The sequence below is a fragment of the Indicator indicator genome, chromosome 2, assembly GCF_027791375.1.
Source record: "Indicator indicator isolate 239-I01 chromosome 2, UM_Iind_1.1, whole genome shotgun sequence".
NCBI classification, from domain to species: domain Eukaryota; kingdom Metazoa; phylum Chordata; class Aves; order Piciformes; family Indicatoridae; genus Indicator; species Indicator indicator.
This window is the reverse complement of record NC_072011.1, coordinates 35,229,914-35,249,829: the sequence shown is the minus strand read 5'-3', so window position 1 is coordinate 35,249,829 and position 19,916 is coordinate 35,229,914. Positions and strand designations below refer to the sequence as shown.

The following is a 19,916-nucleotide window of genomic DNA, read 5'->3' as shown; positions in this document are numbered from 1 at the left end:
AAAGGGATCTTGGTTGTGCTTTTCTGTTGATTGTATGTATTTGTAAACGTTGTGAATTTTGTATATTTGTACATATTCATTGCACTTCATCATAGATCGTAGATTTTGCTTGTAAATACAGCTTTCATTTGCTTCCAGACTGAGCTAGCCTGGTTATTGTTGGTTGGGGGAGAATTTCAGCTTACACTGACACAACCCCTGAAGCCATTGCTGTAATAATCAAAACAATCTGAATACACAGATTAGAGATTTCATTCATCCAAATGTTTGATTTTTGGTAAGCTGGCTTTATTTTTAAAAAGCCTAAAGTTTGCACCAAGTTGATTAACAGAAACAGAAGTACGTTCCCTTGAAACAGGGCATCTCTAACTCAATTTCCTATCAGGCAACAGCACTCAGATTGTAAAATTCCCACACCTCAGGGGTATGAATTGAAGTGACTTAGGGACCTTGGGAGAGAAGGGTCATTTATAATGTTAGGAGTATTAAGACACTCCAATTTTCAATCAGTTCAGGACTATACAGTGCAAACCCACTGTCTGTTATCAGTAGTTATATCTGTACACTTGTATCTTTGACATGGCATGCATAATTGCTTATTTATGACAAATTTTCTTACTTTTAAATTCAAGTTTAAAAACTACAACCTTACCTGATGCTTTGATTTCATTCTGATTGCAAGATAAATCATCCAAACAAAGGTCAACTAGAAGTAAATGACCAACATCTGTACCCACTGCAACCACTCCAAAGAGGCATTGCAGACTCTGATGCAGGTGCTGAGTGCTTGTACTGGCTCCTTCATGACTCGTTATGGGTTCTATAGCAGTTACCTACAGCAAAAACTACAAGTTAGCATTTAAGATGTTTGACAATCTAAATAGAAATAATTCAAGAGTGAAGCCAGAATTGGCACATCAGAAACAAGAATGTCATTTTAGTGGGTTCTTTGGTTCAGGAATCAGCACAGTTTACCACAGGTGCCGTGAGGGCACAGCGTGCTTTTATTAAAGGGCAGACAAGGTTATGTAACAGCAAAGCACAAACCGAAAACCAGACCCGCATTACCTATGGTCCTGGAGAGGCACAAACAGAAAACTAGGTACAAAACAAAGAGCTAGACACATGCTACCACGGCTCCGGAGATTTCAAAATGGCAGGGAGTGTCCAGTACCCCAATCCCAGCAGGCGTCCCTGCTGCTCACCGGAGGATTGGTGCAGCTAAAAAACTGCCCTGCCAGCACGCTGTGATGTTGGGCCAAGATGTCCTAGGAGGCTGGGCTCTGGGGGCAAAAGCCCCACCCCATCACACAATCGTGTTCCATAACCTCCATCCTCTATTGCCCACATGCGCAGCCTGCTCTGGGGTCATGGCGCCCCCTGTCCAGAAATTGCCTTCCTCCAGGTTCGTTTGCCCTCTACAAGGCGTTTGGAAGGCATTTGTGGTCAGCGGGCAAAATGATAAATTCCTAGCCCTCCCTTGTTTATAAAACAGATCTGCCTAGTATGCTTCCCCTTGCCACTAGAGTCCATGCCGTGCCTCAGTTTACCCAGGAACCAAGCAAGCGCCCGTTGCAAAGAGTGTCGTTAACTGCCTGCCATCTGCTGAAGCCAGATCAGCCTGGGACCATGTGGTAAACTCTCCTTGCTGGCAATCTGCCATGCCAGCGCCGTACGAGAGCGCCCCAAAGCTAACACAGCAGCAGCATCCTCCCATGTGGGTAAAACCAGCTGTAATTAATTCATTGCCCTCTGGGTTTAAAGGTTCTTATTGCGCCTCCCCCCCACTGTAATTGAGCGCTATCTGCTCTCAGGGATCCTCTCTTTCCAAGTTATTGCCTCCTAGTTTGCATTAAATTGCTTACATTTACCCTAAGACTGTATATTCCCATTGTAAATACATATTCCAACCGTACAACGATCCTATTCAACAAGTTTTGGCAATTTTCATTAATAAAGGATTACTAATATTTTATTAATACCTGTTTGCCATATCGTTTATTATTATTGTTAGGGTAATTATTAATATGCCCTTTGTGACATGCACTAAAGCTATACAACCAAAGAACATAAGCTATAATTTAGCCTTCTTACAAAATGTTGAAGAACAGGAAGCTTTACTCAGAATCAAAGTTTTACTTGAAAATAAATTAAAGAAGTGAGCACCACAATGGAGGCTCTTGGTTTTTTGTGGTTGTTGTTGTTTTGGGTTTTATTTTGTCGTTGTTTTTTTCCCCCACCCCTAAGCCCCAAGAGAAATAACCAAACCCCTAAGCCCCAAGTGATTTTCCTCTCTCATACCAAGCACATGACCCTTCTTAACTGTTTCTTTTCCTATTCCCAGCTTACTTAGATTTAATAAATAAAACTTAGCAAAGCTATGCCTTTTTTCACAAACATAATTCGCTTACTGATTATCCACTTCTGTCAACAGACAGTTTGCCTTTCCATCTGAAACTCCAGGACTTATCAAGATGATTGACAATCTAACACAGCAAAGCACCAACTCAACCAATGTCTTTAGAAATAATCACAACACAAATCCTAATGACTAGTAATCACACTGCAACATTACAAGCAAACAAAACTCCACTAGCAAGTCAAATCAAATTGCGTTATGGAAAACTGTGTAATAAAGCAGCATTTATTTGTTGCAGATTCAAAGATAATAAAAATACAGTCAATCTTAGTGTTCTATTAACTTTAGCTTATTGTTGTTTTACATTAAGATAATGAGGCTAGGGGACGTTATATCATTTGAGTGTATGGGTTATAGAAGACAGAAAATACTAGTAACATTACATCAGTGTACCCCATCTACACAAGCACAATATTCAATAAGCAGAGATTCAAGAACTGCAGATTGAGTCAGCCTTTCAACAATCCATCAGATAAATCACTAAAGGCTCTTCTTTTCATCATAAAAATATATTCTCCTCTAAAGTTACCTGCTTGCTTGTCTGAGATGAAAGGGAACATATCTAAATAATTTACAACATAACTATGGAAGTTTGAGATATTTTAAATACATTTTCTGACATAAAATAACCAGTTAGGAAAATATGTTACAGACGCTTTGAAGAGTAGGGCTTTTTTTTTTTTCAATTTTTTTAAAATTTTTCATGCCAAAAATAAAAGCATTTTTAGCATCTTTTTGCAGAAATGGAGAATTAGGCAACTATCGCTGTTATCGACAATAAACCCATAAAACTTGTGTTACTATCAGTAAACTCAAACAATAACGGTATGACTTTATATCAAGCCTCTCTTGACTGGATACTCTGATGAGACAGTATGCTATTGCAATGTAGAAAAAATACTTCCTAACGAAGAGACACTCCAAAGGTTTTCCTGAAACAGGATTATGCAGATCCCAACAACATAAAAGCATTGCTCTGATTAAAAAGTACATACCCTTCCTGGAAGAGCAACTGATGTAACCTCTCTTGATATTCCGAGGTCATACAGACAGAGAACACTTCCCTCTGCTTCTTCCAACCCAACCAGCAGCCAAGTTCTCTTCTGCCAGGAAAACTCCTTTACCACACGAACAGTGGGAGGCTGTTCATTTACTCCACTGAAACGGTATGCAGAGAGCCGCTCTCCTGTCACAGAGTTCACTACCTCAAGTTGAGGACCACACGCCAGCCACGCTAGGCCATTTCTGCCTGTAAGAGAAAGAAAGCTGACTAAAGCAAATTTCCAATAGAAGATTGAAAACAACTGAAATATCACAGTCACTGGCCCTTTCCTTCAATAAAAGTACCTCAGAGAAGAAAACCAATTTAGCTAATTCTTGTCAATTATTTAAGATCACCCATTGAAATCCTCAAGCAATACATCTTAAAATTAATGACCTTATTATTTTGCATTTGTGCTTGCCATTCTAGCTCTCAAGAACTTCTATTGTTTGGGATAAAGGTTGCAATATACTGATCTATAGTCTTTGTACCATATTTGACTACAAATATTTCTAGAAATCATCTAAATACAGCGTCCTTCAAATGTAACAAATCTAAATTAATTAATTTCTAGTTTATTAGCTTTACTGGACACATGCCTACTTTGAGCAGGGATGTGGACTTCAACATGAAATTATCTTAAAGCGGGCACTGCATGAGTAAATTTAAACTTTTACATATGCTGATCACAGAAAGAATCTGATACATTTTGTTTCACTGAAACACGCCAAACTCAAAGTAAGTATTAATTACTGTATTTACAGCCAGGTAGATAAATTTGAACTGATCTTAACAGAAGCCTAGACATCCATACAGACACCCAGCTCTGCTTTCAGATCACTTAGAAAGTCAGCTATCTAATCTGCTTAGCCACTCTGAGCAACTTTCGCTGGTTACTCATCTGTGTCCTATTAAATACTTTGGAAATATGTCTGCAGTGCTTAACAGTGGGATCCTCTTCCTTCTGCTTTTATTCAGACTACAAATAAAAAGTGTAAGAACTGTTTCTGTGTATGATGTTCACAGTTTGAGTTGGTACAAATAAATACGTCCCAAAACAAGAACATTACCTTTTTGAAAGCTGCCCTTTATTTAATCAAAATTTGAGAAGAGCTCACTTACTCAGCATGTTAAGTAAATTATTTTAATAAGATTGTTAATATTTTTAATATTCTACAGGACTGGTGCAGGTTGTTGTGATTTCAAAGTTTAAGGACACTACTGTTTAATATTAACATTTTTAATCGTTAAAATATGGGTTTTGTTCTCTTGAAACCTGATGCATCTTAACGGTGTCGGCCTGACACAGTTGATACTATGACCCTATGCTTCAGGTAATATGTCCAGGCAAAAAATTTATACCAAGACCAAATGTACAGGAAAATGCTCACCTCCAGAAATCTTCCCACTCAGCACAAAATTCAGAGTCATCTCATCTTCCCCAGGTGCCTGAATAGTTACCTCTGAAAACCGCCGCAGGCTGGTTGTTACCTGAGCTGTTTGCATTCTTCACTGTAAAGAAAGAAAAGAGCACAAAAATTAAGACTTATGTCAGCCATAAATATCTCTGAGATTTGAAACAGAACCATCTCCTATACATTGCCTGTAGTTATTTTCTTTTAAAAAAGTGGCATTGAGGACAGTTTTTGATCTCAGAGCAGAGCATAAGCTTTTTAGTAAATTTGCACTTTGCCATTTCTTACTCCTGCAGAAAAAGGATTTAGTGAACAAGTTAGCAGGTTAGTGTATATCACTGGGCCATCTCTTTCACACTTAGACAGAAAAACTCCCCCTGATATTTTAGGCAAAAACTCTACATTTAATCCAAAACCTAGATTTTAGTCTAAAAAGGCACTAGTATAACAGTCTGTATCCAAATTCTACGATCAGGCTTATTTCACTCAAGTGCAGCCTTAGATGTTCTCTTGCAGAGTTTGTGTGAATGTTCTGCAAGCACAAATCTGCAGCAGAAGGTGAGAAGAAGGAATTTCAGCTCTCCATTCCAACAACCCCTAACAACTAAGATCCTGTTTCTGATGCAGAACATTGATTTGATTTCCCTTTAAATGATAAAACAAATAAAATCAACACAGACCAGACTATGGCCCTAGAGCCAGGTCACCCAGCTGCCTCCTAAGGTTATTCTTGAAAATTCCAGATTTGCTGTTCCTGTCTAGCATGGCTAAGCTAGTAGAAGTTCCTGAAGTCAGTTCCGAAATTATGCTCTCTTATACACTGCTTGTGTACCTGGACAGACAGATGTAGGTGTGAAGCGTTTCAGCAGAGAACACATATGCAGCCTTCCTAATAGAAGGAGACATGTCCAGCCTACCACACTGGTATGCCATTGCACCACTTGTCCCTCACCACACAAAATCACAATGAAGACAAAGGCCTTCCAAAATCGTTGGAGGTCATCTGATCCAACTCCCCTGCTCAGGCACACTGCCCAGGACCTTGTCCAGACAGCTTCTGAATATCTAAATTTGAAGCATGCTTTTATAGCAGGCCCAAGTTTTTGGTGACTTTTCCCTACCAGTTTAAGTATGCCCTCCACCACACAGGTGTTGCTTCTGGCAGTGGCTTCTGTTATGGTACAGGCACACTCCTCCCTGGGCTTCATTGCATCGTCAGTGCAAGCCTTTGCATTCATGTTAAATTACAAAATCCAATGGGCTGTGACAACCTCATACTTTCTGATCTTACCTAATGAAGGAATGAGCTGAAGCACTTGAACACTTTCCCTTCCTGCTCTGGGTATAAGTACAGTGAGTTAGCGCCAGGAGGCACTCCTTTACTGAACCTGTATCTCCTGGGATACATAACCGGGGAGACACATACACAGTGTTGCCTGGGAAACGTACACAAACCCTCCTGCCTGGATCATGGCCCACTTTGAAAAGTGCCAAGACTGCCTGACAAGAATAATGGGCACAATGAAAAAGTACTGATCAAAGTCAATCATCTTGCAACCCTATAAACCTATCATCCTAAGTTAGCTCTCCAGAATCACAGTGAGCTTTGTCTTGGCATCTCCCTGTGAGCTGGGATGTCTCTCAGGCCAGATTCGGGCCATCCACTGTTAAAGCTGATGAAGGGGAAGAATGTCCGTCTGCAAACATCAACAGGGAAGATCACCTGCTTGTAAAAGCCAACACAGGCAAACATGATTAAATCACTGTAATCGGCAGATAGGCAAACACCTTAATTCCAGGTTAACCTCTATCTCTATATCTATCTCTATATCTATATCTAATCTGTGTGTGCATGACTTGCTTAGAGAACTTTATTGAATCCTTGTCTAAATCACTGTATTGATCATAACATCCTATTGATTAATGACTAATTAAGCATTGCTAAATAATCATACCACATGATCTTAGGATTTAACATAATGCTGTCTCCCACAGCATCCTCCTGGAGAAATTGGATGCTTATGGCTTGGATGGGTGGATGCTTTGCTGGATGAAAAACTGGATGGCTGGGCCCAAAGAGTGGTGGTGAATGTAGTTAAATCTTGTTGGTAGACAGTCACAAGTGATGTTCCCCAGGGTTCAGCATTGGGACCTGCTCTGTTTAATATTTCTGTTAATGATCCGAACAGGAGATTGGCGCCTCATCTGCCCTGCAGATGACACCAAGCTAGGTGGATATGCTAATCTTCTTCAAGGTAGGGAGGCTCTGCAGAGGGATCGGAATAGGCTGAATCCGTGGGCTGAGGTTTAGAAAGGTCAAGTGCCAGGTCTTACACCTGTGTCACAACAAGCCAGTGCTATAAGCCTGAGAGAGTCTGGAAAAGTGCATGGAGAAAAAGGACCTGGGTGTGTTAGCCACCAGTGTGCCCAGGTGGCCAGGAATACGTCCTAGAAATACTGTACCCAGCAGGACTAAGAAAGTGATCATCCCCTGTACTAAGCAGTGGTCAGGCTGCATCTTGAATACTGTGTTCAGTTCAGGGTCCTCCACTACAAGAAGTCACTGAGATGCTGGAGCATGTCCAAATGAAGATGGTTAAGGGTCTAAAGGATTAGCTGAGGGATTATAAGGAAGAGCTGAGGGAACTGAGATTGTTTAGCGAGGCTGGAGAAAAGGAGACTGAGGGGAGAGCTTATTGCTCTCTATAAATACTTGTACTGAAGTGGATGTTCGTCTCTTCTCCCAAGTAACAACAGGCAGGACATGAGGAAATGGCCTTAAGTTGCAACAAGGGAGGTTTAGACCAGATGTTAGGAAAAATTTCTTTGTTGAAAGGCTTGTGAAGTACTGAACAGACTGTCTGGGGAAGTGGTTGAGTCACTGTTCCTGTAGTGATTTCAAAGACTTGGTAGATTTGATGCTTGGGAACATGGATTAGTGGTTAGTTGGTAGTGCTAGGTTAACAGTTGTACTTGATTTTATAGGTGTCTTTCAACCAAAATGATTCTGTGATTCTAACCGTTTGGTGCTGAGGTCTTCAAGTAGTATAGTTCACCATATCTTTAATAAGTAAAGGGTGGGTGATTTAGACTCCCATAAGAAATTGTTCTTTTATTTTTAATGTGTTTAGATAAAAGCTCTTAAAATGCAAACCTTCCATTTTAATAAGCATGCTTCACAATAGAAAAACTACAACCCAATTCTGGAGGTGTATCTCTCAAAGAATCCCCAAGTTAATACATTTAATAGAATTGTACATTTCAAGCACTTGTAAACTGGAATTTATGATCTCAAAAGAATCCAGATTTTAATTTCATTGCAATTTGGGAAAAGGATACTGAATTTCAGTTTAAAGAAAAAACAGCTTAAAATGTTATGTTCTGCAAGCATCAAAATATCAAAATATTTTAACCATCAAAAAGTTCAGGAATCTCAAGCCCATTTTAATTCTAGTTTCTGTGCAGTAGTTAGAGAAAGAACAAGAAATAAATAAATTCAGTGCAAACAGTTAAATAATAATGCCAGATAAGTTGTTCTGTTTCCTAAGACAAGGCAGAGCATGAAGCAGCAGAGGGTCATTTCTTACTAGTCACATGCACTAGAAGCAGCACAGTTAAAATCTGTATTATATTATATTCCCTGGTTACATCTGACCAAATATTACTGATTCATGTACATGGAACACACTAACTTCTGTGGGATATACATGCACCCAAGAACACAGTATGTTTAACAATTTGGTCCCTCCACCCACAACATGAGTTCCACCAAGCAGCATCTTCAGGGCAAGCATCTTCATATTCATTTATCAATATGCTGCAAAACCAAACTAGACAAAATGACTCACTAGCTAAGACTTAAAAGGCCAGGTCTCTTTAAATCTTCAGCCTTTAAGAGGAGAAGAATGATGCAAAAGTTGTCAGCTCTATATTTGCATTTGTGAAGTCATGTTCTAGTTACAGGACTCGAATGCATTGTTAAAGAACTAGAGTTTTCTCTCATTTGCATCAAGATACATCAGAGCAATTCTAATGAAGTCAAAAGCAAATTTTCAGGTCAACTGAGATGAGAAATCATAGCATGAGTAAATGGCTGCTGTTACAAGGCCTTAGTAATTTTCAGAACAAGTGGGATTTGAGGCCTCTACTTCACTGTGTTAAGCAGCTGGCTGTAAAATCATTTACACTGCAGTCACTGATGTCAAAGTGACATCAGTCCAGTCTATGAGGAGTCAGCAATTCAATCTGAAAACATCATGGGGAGGCAGAAGGTGGGGAAGAGAGCTATTTTTAACATTACACTTTGTGAAATTATTTTTTGTAGGTATGTAAAAGGGATAATTCTCTAAAGGACAGAGAACTAGGCTTTCAAATAAATTATTTCAGTATTTAGCAGAACTGCAGTACTGCTTTGTTGTTTAATAATCCACAGGAATCCTTTCTTGCTTTACACACTCCTGTGATAACCATTATACAACAATTAGTTAAAACCCCTAGAAAGTATTCATGCTGGTTTAAAAATGTACTGCATTGTTTAAACAATTTTTAATAAACTGGTTGTATTACAATTGTAAAAATGTAAAGTACCAATGAGAATACGTGTGATGCACCTCATAGCATGTAGAAGTTCATGTCTAAACAGTAGTATGATCATCTGAGAGACTCATTTACAAATTCTGCATTAACAGCATCGCGAGCCTGAACTTGTAATGCAAATGGTACAGATCTCCTTACAGTTTGCTGACAAGGAGAGTAACTGTGAAGCATGTCATGCAGACTGTCATAAAATTCAAGTCTTTCAAGCTTCTAGATGTTGGTCTATAGAAAAACTCTTCTTTGCAAATAACTGATTAAAGTTTCTGTCAAGATATTCTCACTAGAAAATAATTAATTCTCTGGTTCCCACTGTATCTGAAGAAGTTAATTCCAACAGCATGTTTTCTATTAATTTGTATTTTCTAAAAAAGAAATGTAGATACTTTCACAGAATCACAGAATGTTAGGGGTTGGAAAGGACCTTGAAAGATAATCTAGTCCAAACCCCCTGCCAGAGCAGGATGACCTATACCAGATCACACAGGAACACATCCACATGGATTTTGAATACCTCCAGAGAAGGAGACTCCACAACCCCCCTGGGCAGCCTGTTCCAGTGTTCCATCACCCTCAAAGTGAAAAATTTTTTCTTCATGTTTACATGGAAATTCCACCCACTGCACCTTGTCTTGTCATTGGGCATCACTGAGAAGAGCCTGACTCCATCCTCACTATAAACACTAATGAGGTCACCCCTTAGTCTCCTTTTGTGCAAGTTAATGGGCCCCAGCTCCCACATAAGGAAGATGTTCCACTCCCTTCATAAATCGTTTGGCTCTGTACTGGACTCTTTCAAGCAGTTCCCTGTCCTTCTTGAACTGAAGGGCCCAGAACTGGACACAATATTACAGATGCGACCTCACCAGGGCAGAGCAGAGGAGAAGGAGAACCTTTCTCAAATTGATGTGGCTAGAACATTATAATGGGGTGTTTGCTCAGAAAATCATCGATGTACTCTTTTGACTATCATGAATTAATTTTCTTACAGCAGATTTCCCCCTATAATACATATAAAACAGTGTTACAGAATCACAGAATCATTGAATCACAGTCATGAGCTTGAAAAGGACCTCTTGGGATCATTTAGTCCAACTCTCCTGTTCGAGGAGGTCAGCTACACTAAGTTGTCCAGGACCCTGTCTAGTTAGGGTTTTGATAGCTCTAAGAATGGACACCCTATTCCAGTGTTTAATCACCCTTATGGTAAAAAGGTGTTCCCTTGTGTTCAAATGGAATTTTACTTGCTTCAATTTGTGCCCAGCACCTCTTGTCCTAGAATCATACAATAGAATAGAATCATAGAATGGGTTAGAAGGGACCTTTAAAGGCCATCTAGTCCAACAGCCCTGTAATGAATGAGGCACATCTTCTACTAGATCAGGTTACTCAGAGCCTCATCCAACCCACCCTGTCAGCTGGCCTGTCTCACTTTTCATTCTCTTCCCCCATTACACAAGGTTAAGTCTTCTCATTTCCAGATTAGAGTCTCAACTCTCCCAACTTTTCCCTCTATGAGGGGTTCCAGCCCCTTGATCATCTTTATAGCCCTTCTCTGGACTTGCTTCAGTAGCTTTATATCTCTCTTGTACCAGGTGGCCCAGATCTGGACACTGTACTCCAGGTGTGGTCTCCAGTCCTGAACAGGACCTATCACTGGCATATAGCACTACTGAATTGCCTCTGACTGGGTTTTTGTCACTTAGGGGTTCAGCTAGCACTCTTTCCACCTCAAAAACTGTAAATGACTAAGAGCAGATCCTCATTTAACTAAAGAGAATATTTGAAATGACTTTGATGGTTTTTAATAAAAGTGCATCCTTTGAGCATTGATATATTGTGGCAGAGACTGCTGGAAACTTAGGAAACCCTTGAACATTAAAAAGTACTTGAACAAAGTATCTGAAAAGTAGGAACCAGGAATAGAAAGAAACAGGAACATGCACACAAGGCCACGATCTTAAGGTCATGGACATATATTTGGAAGATTTTGTCAAGCTAAAGAGGGGTTAGATATGGAGAGGTACATTTGAAAATGTTAGATCTGTTAGACTAGGAAGAAAGGAACAAAAGGTCACAGAGAGAATTCTCAAAAAGGGGGGCTAGGGGAGAGAGACAGATAATGGAAGAGAAATATGAAAGGAACAAAGTGATGTATGTTCTCCTTCCTTTCAAGACTGAGGGCATGCTCAGCAGTGCCAGCAGCAATAGGGGAACTCAGAAGAACAGGGATGTAATATAGGCCTTTTAGGAAAAAAATAATTAGAAAACTGGAGCACAGAAGTCATAATGGCTATGCAGGATGTTACAGAAAGCAATTGTGATCAACAACATACTTGAAAAATTAAGTGATAAAAAAGAAGCCTAAGCAAGATCAAGGCTGCTTACAGTGTTCATTGTAATTAATGATATGTCCAAGTTGCAGTTTATAAATGTGATTTCTGTGATATAACTAGTAGTTTAGTGAACATTTTAAGAATCATTGTATCAGGTAAGAGAGGCATCTCGATCTCTCTCACCATCTCTCTCAAACAGCTGGTCTCAGCTAGAATATCCAGAATACTTTCCAGTCTTAAAAGGTCAATTACTATTTCAACAGACTTTTCAAGCATGTAAACAAGCAGATTTGCTGCCTTAAAAAAAAAAAATATTTTTCAGAATCGGATGTGGCCTAAAGTTCTATCTGATAAAGAGGGCTTATAGGCAAATCCACTAAAAGGCCATTATGGGATGTTTGATGTCCTCTAGAGCTAACTATTTCACAATTTCCCCCAGATTCTTCCTGAAGATCTTTAATGCCTGACATAAGGAAAGTTAAGGAGTAATGTCACATATTAGGTAAAAACAATGTTAAGAGAGGTACTAATCAGAAACATTCCCATGCAAAACTTTATTAAATTGAAAGGACCAAGCACACTTGTTTTAGGATGGTATTAGGAAATTAATTGATAGCAATTGCTGATGACATGTAAAGAACAGGTGTTGGGTATCTCCAAAGGTCAAATAATAATGTGATGTTCCAGTGTAATGCAAAATGGAAATGTGCTAATGAATTTGTAGCTCATGCCACTTGTTAATGCCTTGTCTTATGGCTTTAAGTCCAGCACTGCCTTGCGTTATGTGCAATGCCATCTGTGCTATCACAGGAAAGTTAATGTCCCATCTGCACAGTTATGTCTTCAGGTGAAAAAATCAACCAAACAAAATCTTTTAACATATGATGATATATGCTCTTGATACAGATTGGATCTAACAATGTAAAAATCAGTCATTTTTATAAATGGTTGCTTGAAACACTATTCATGGGACATACTTTAATAAAACATAATTTTCTAGAGCAAGTGTTCTCATAACAAAGGTAGGAAAAAAGAAAAAAAAAAAGAAAAATGAGCACCATTTTCAAAAGAAACAAGATAAAGTGCTTTTTCACAAAATCTGTAAAACTGTGGATGCTGAGTGAGTATTCTTTTTACGTGGATTCAGAAGTAATTTACAAATGGATAGATTAAAAGTCAATCAAGGGATACTAAACACAGAATACAGTTGCAACTCTGGCTCAGAAAAGTAATTTTCAAATGGATAGATTAAAAGTCAATCAAGGGATACTAAACACAATACAGTTGTAACTCTGGCTCAGAAAATCCTTAAGCTATGTGCAGCCAGGCACTAGGAGGGGTAAACCAGATCTACTATTTCATAGTTACTTCATTCTCACATTCTTTTAACAAAGATTTGCTATTTACCACCATTAGAGACAGAAAACTGGATTACATGGATCTCATCTATCCACAGACTCAAATAATACACACAGAATTCTGTTTACAAGCTCTGCTAAAATGCTGCCATACCTCTAATGCTTCACGTTTAACATAAAAGCCAGTTTTATCCCTGTGACAAGAAGAGAAGGAAGAATAGGTAGGAGAGGAAGGAGAGAATGTATTTCCTATGGCTTATCTAAAGACAGATTTAACCTCACAGCACAAATTGAATACTGTAGTTTTAAGAAACTGCATTTTATCAGGAAGCCTGAGGCCAGTGCATATCAGAAGAACTGGACATACTCAGGCTCCCTGCTCTAGATCCTGCTGCCTTTGTCAGGATCTAGTACATCAAACTTTAAAGGTAAGCAATTCTACTAATTAAGTCTGTGCTCTTTCACAAAACAAGGAGGGAAAATATTTTTATTTAATTAGGTCATGCTTTAACATGCATTAATCTGCATCTACATAGTAGGCTCAAGGATCCTGCTTCAGAGATAACAGGGGCCAACTTCAACTCATGTAAACAAGAGGAGCATAATTAATAGGAATTTTGATTTTCTAGTTCAGCTGATGTACTGAATATAGGGATAGGAAAGAAAATTACTTCACCTACAAATAAAAATGCAAACTACTCAGGCTTTATCTCATTCATTATAATTAACCTTTTTTATCAGACCTCCAAAGGCATGCCTTTAAAATACACTCAAATGCCTCTCAGGGTTGGAGGGTGGAGTAAGAAAGATCATACATATTTGGAATAAAAAATACTCATGTTTGCTGAAATTGCTAGACTGATTTTGCAAGCAGCACAGTATGAACAAATCTTGATTTTAAGATTCTTCTAGAATTAGTAGCATCAGTTCTCCCATGTGTTGAGCTGCTTTGTGTGATATATTTAGAATTCTGAAATTAGACAGAGATAGTCAGCAGAAGATCCAGTACAGCGAATCCCTTAGCAAAAAGCTGTTATTTGCAAAATACCCACCTGTCTATCTACATGAAAAAGGGGGAAAGGCAGGGCTCAGCAAAGTTCTTCCTTACTCATTCTTTCATTGATGTGATGACCAGAAAGAACTCCTGACTCCAGTGAAATAGTTTAGGGATGCTCTAGGGATTATTTTCATATTTACAACCCACTGATTATCAGTGAATGTGATGCTTTGGGATTGGGATTTACACCCACTGAATGTGATGCTCAAGCTTCACATTCCAGGTTTTGGCACCAGGAGCACAGGCTTTTTCATACTTCCACTAAATTCACAATAGCACAGGGGAGAGAATAATACAAGATAGAAAGAACTAAATTTTTATGACGTTACAAAATCCATCAGCTCTCAAGGCACATACCAGAATGGATATCATCACTCAAATTTTACAAGAGAAATTCCAATGATGGATTTTATCCTCCTATCTTCAAGTGTCTTCCACAGAACAAATGGACACATGCAAGCTTCTAAATTGTTTACTATCACACTAAACATGGAGCCCCTTTCTCAACTTGTTAAAATCTAACATCACTTCTTGAATACAATAACAGCAACAAGAAAGTTGATTCAAGCCAGTTGTTCAGTTTAGTTTTTGTTTAAATCAACCAAGAAAAAAACCAAACATTTTAACTATTTTTTTTTTTTTTTAGGAAATGAATGGTAGCCCAGATAACTCACATTTGCCCCATTATGCCATGGGGCCCTCAAACAACAGTGTCATGAGCAACATGTAATCAATGGCTAAACACTTGCTTTTTAAGATTCAAACTGACTGTTTATAAAGTTTTAGAAATCCTTATCTCATACTTCTGTCCTTGGATCAAGGATGTTGCTAACCCTCCTGAAAAAGGCCTTAACATTATGATCTTTGACTTCTGGACCAAAAAGTGTGTGGTTGTATGGAACATATTATAGTCTATCTTACGTATGGGAGGAACAATATCCAGAGTGCAAAAATGGCAAGTTACAGTTTCCTTGCTTATCCTCCACACCTCCTGTTCTATTTCTCCTTCAATATCAATATCAACATCAACATCAACATCAATATCAATATCATGCACATTCTAGCTCCTCACGCTCTATTTACTAAAGTATTTTGCAAAAGCAAAATCCCCAAACAAAACGAAAAAAACCCAACAAACTTCAAGATTTATTATCCTATTGCAATGGTGGAAAAGTGAATTTATTTCCCCTCTAGCTGAAAGAGAATTAAATCCTAACCCATTCCCTGAAATAGCAACACAGTGATTACTGAAAAAATGGCAAGTACCAGTTCTTGAATCAAGGTTCATTCACTCTGTGGAAGGTTGCCTTTAGAGAATGGTTCAGTGCAGTATATTTTTAGAAGGAAGCATTTTCCTGAAAAAAACAGGTTCTTGAAAAAGAGTTATATGATTTGCACATGTCATCATTAGTAGTTTTTTATTGACTGAACAGCTGCAATTTAAAGAAAAGCTGTAAGTATCAGCAATTGATATGTTAATTACTTTGGATTACATTACAGTCACAGATTCTCTACATATGGAAGCTAGTTTTCTTTCTCAGGGTAGGGTTCTGGATTCTATGCTACACCTCAAGTCCCAGTTCCTGCAACCCTTTACTGAATCTCATCACTTATGCTTGACAACATTTTGCAAATTGTAAAGGCTTACCCTTTTTTTGACACTGCCATGTGAAGCAGTGTGTTCTACTCTGAGGTCAGAAGAACTATGTTCTTGTCTTGGCTCTGCCATTTCTTCTCTTTTGGTAAACTCACCAGGTTGTTAAAATCTACCTGTAAAACAGGAACAACATGTCAACCCTGATTTAGTTCCATTAAACTACTCCTTACAAGTTAATGCCCACATTTTATGTATGTGGTATCTGTGATTCCTTTTGTAACACAACACTATGCTGACTTCTAGTTCCATTTATTACACTACTCTTGTGTCTGATGTACATTTATATGAATATTATTGACATAATAAATACAACTGAACTGTAATTGAAGGTGAACAAAAGTGTTCATGACACTAGCTATGCTTAAACAAACACGCATTTACACGTGGTTACTGATTTTCTAGTTACTGAAGTCATTAATTCTTATTCATTAATGCAATCACATATTTCTGTGATCAACAAAATTCTAAAGTACTTCAGAGAAGCACATCAGTGATAATAAGTAGAGGTTGGTATCTTCTGTTCAAAAGAATAAAAAAGTTTACGAAGAAATCAGCAGAAAATTTTTTGCCCCTCTTTTTATTGACATCACTAAGGTATTAAGTGATTTATTAAGCAGATGATTAAATTTTGGATGAGAAAATCCAACTAGAACAGGCAGGCAGAAATATACCCTTTGACCCTAATTAGTGTCATTGTTCCCATATTTAACAGGAGTATCATGAACTCATAAAGCTTAGGTCTAGAAGAAACCTTGAGGTCTACTTTCATTTCCTCTGTGTTACAATCATTAAATATCAGCCATTTATCACTATGAGCCAAACAACTTTTTTCTAAAGCATAGCTTGAGGGAAGGTACAAATTTTTAATCTCCAGACACTGAGAGATGGAGAATCCATCATGTTTTTTTCAAAGGTTAATTGTTCACATTGTGAAAATTTAAGCTTCCTATATGAATCTGTGTGGCTTCAACTTCCATAAAGCAATTGCTGGAATGTCTTCACTGAGTTAGGGCAAGAGTATATTCTTCTACTAGAGGTCTTTGTACCTCAATTACTTCTCCATTTTTTCTCTCTTGCCAATTAAAACAGATTGAGCTCTCTGTCTCCTACTGCAACACTCTCCTTCAGGCCTCAAAATAAATTTTGTGATTCTTTTCCACATTTTTCACTTTTTCAATATCTTTAAAGAATGTTGATGCCATGTTGCTGTGTTATACTGTAATAAGCAATTTTTAAAAATCACATTTTCTATGCACCGTTGCATAAAACAGTTTGTATGTTGGACTTTGGAAAATGACAATAGGCCATTGAGTCTGTAGTCACTTCTTCATATTTGTAAACATGACGTGAAACGAGAAACCACAGTATAGGGCTGATCTATAGACAGTTAATCCTTCAAAATAAAGTTAAGGTCCTAGGTTCTTAACTTTAAAACACATTATTTAGGTGAGATGAATCACACCTGCAGCTAGTACAGCTATTTGTATACACGCCAGATATACTGGAGCTCACATGTCATGGTACCTGCTGTGGCCAAGTTCCAACTGTAGCACAGACATTCTGACAGCATCTCATTGCATCCCAGAGTCCTCTCCCTGCTGCAAACACTTGTGCTTGCTTCAGTTAACCATGTTTAAGCCAAACACTCATCTCATCCAAAATACTCTCAGATTCTTGCAATTTTTCCACTTAGCCTGCTCTCTGATTTAGAGTTCACATCCCAATATGGATTAGATTATACAGCTACGATTACAAATTCTGTACACGCAAGCCCTAATGTGGAACTTTTAGCATTAGGCTCCTATTTACTATTTTTTTTCTTAAATATTGAGTTATCGACAGATGTCAATCTTTATTAAAATAAAGTCTTGTTTTAATATCAAGTAGTTGGGAACAGATGAAAGGTTTCTTCTGTCTGTAAACCTCTCCCTTGCTCTTCGGACACAGAGTGCAGCTATATATAGATGTGGTGAATAATCACTTGGCTTTAACCTGCCTTTAAGGCTAAAGAGTAGCAAAGAGAACATATAAGAAAACAGCTGCCATGAGAAGGCTGTAAATATTCAAATTAAAAGTCTGAAGACAGGCAGACAGAGTTTTGGAGGGGGGTTGTTTTGCTTTCTTTCAGAGGACTGCATTCTGGCTATCTACCATGACCTTTGAAATATTTACAAAGTTCAAAACAGGCAGCAAAATCCTAATGTCATGATTCCTGAAACAAACGTATTGAGTACAGACCAAAGCTTCTCTTTTCTTTTCTGGCTTATCATAAAATGTCGGAAAGAGCCTCTTACTTGAAAGGCACACAAGCAGAAGACAAATAAGAAAGAAAAATAGTAAAAGCCACGTATAAGTGAATGAACAAATGGGAAATTAAATAGGTCTTTTGAATGCCTTAAAATGTTATTTTTCTACCTCACAATGTCCTCACTGCAAAAGCCCTGACATTTTGGATGACATAGTTAGAAAGAGGAGTTGCGGTTTGTATTTCTACACAAGTTTAGAGAGTAGAAGAGACTTTGGTACTTTATTTACTCTGCTTTGGATTCTTAGCTCTGACTTGTAAGTGACACTCAATGCTCTGATGTCCTGAAACATTTCAAATCACTAAATACGGCAAGGGCTGGGAACTTTTGAAAACAGTCCCAGACATCTGAGAGTTTCCAGTTCTGAATTATTATTTCCAAGGATGCCTTTAAAGGTTTTTTTCTTCCACACATGTAAACGTGCATCTATACACACACGTTGTCCACCTGAAAATTTACAGCCAATCCACTCTTTCATCCCATGTAAATCTGGCATAACAGACAACATAATAAAAGGATTGTTGCAGAAGTGATCCAGAAAGTACTCAGGAGTTTCAAGGATTGTTTTTATAGTACAGGACTGGGGACCTTGTATTCCACCTTCTTGTGATACTGCTTTAATGTCATGAGCTCAGCTACATATACATTTGGTACTTTGAGTTGAGACACGTTTCCAGTAAGCCACACACATACACTGCCTCATAAGAACACTGACATTGCATGGAAGATAAATGGAACTCTGCACATGAAGTATGCAAGATCACTTGAATAATGTTAGCAATTTGACAGTATTAATAATAGGTCCACTATGAAATCAAGCATTGAGAAGACTGCACAATCAAGGATCTATTTAATTTTGCTATGAAAAATCCAAAACCAGGAATTCTGAGGTATGATCTGTGCAAAATGTAATTTATGGATTCTTTTTATCTTATTTTCTGGAAATCGAAAAGATATCTAAAGGGAATATTTTTGACAGATGCTCTAACAAAAGCCTACTTAAAAAAATCTATGTATATAATGGAATCTGCCAATTGACAGTATATTGTCTAACATGGATTACTCACTAAATAATATTTCTCCCTTCTTCCTTACCAGCTTTTCACTCCTTTTATTTTACAGGGATAAAAACAGGTACATAATTTAAGATTTCCCTTTAAAGGCAGAAGACAAAGATGCCTTCTCAATGAATTAACCTGGCCCAGCCATGTTTTATTGCTAGACTTCCACCATGAAGCATATGGTCCTAAAGCAATCCATGATTTTGTGTTGATGTATTTTTGCACATGATCTGTCATGCACAAACATATATCTTTTGTAGACCAGGAGAGACAAAGAATGTATGCTTTCCCTAAAGCCCATTCTTAAGTACTAGTAGTCTGTTACTGGAAATTTTGGAAGGTCATGTGTTCTATTAATCCAGCTTTTAGGGGGAAGAAATATAATTGATTTGAGAAATGCAGCTGCTTTAATAATGAGAATAAAACAGAGTAGTGATGGAGAAACAGACTGAACTAGCTTTTAAAAGTAAGTTTCAGTTATCAATTAAATCACATTTCATGGATTTGAAAATACAAACTGTAAATAAACATTGATAATACCAGTTTAATCAGTATTTTGTTTTTCTGACCCCTGACTTTCTCTGTTTTAATCCTTCCATACCAGCAGTAGTTTGTCATATATAATTGCCATGGCAACCCCACAATTTATATGTGGATATGTGTTTTGAAAGA

General features: G+C 38.0%; 1 protein-coding gene across 1 annotated transcript in view; it reads right to left on the bottom strand.

The window, feature by feature from the left end:
• Window positions 1–4,967, bottom strand: part of LOC128978840 (protein ELYS-like) — a 36,898-nt gene extending 31,931 nt beyond the window's left edge. The window contains 3 exon segments of the mRNA XM_054396868.1: window positions 653–833; window positions 3,415–3,668; window positions 4,853–4,967. Of these exon segments, the coding sequence (XP_054252843.1) occupies window positions 653–833; window positions 3,415–3,668; window positions 4,853–4,967 (550 nt within the window).
• Window positions 4,968–19,916: the final 14,949 nt, after the last annotated feature.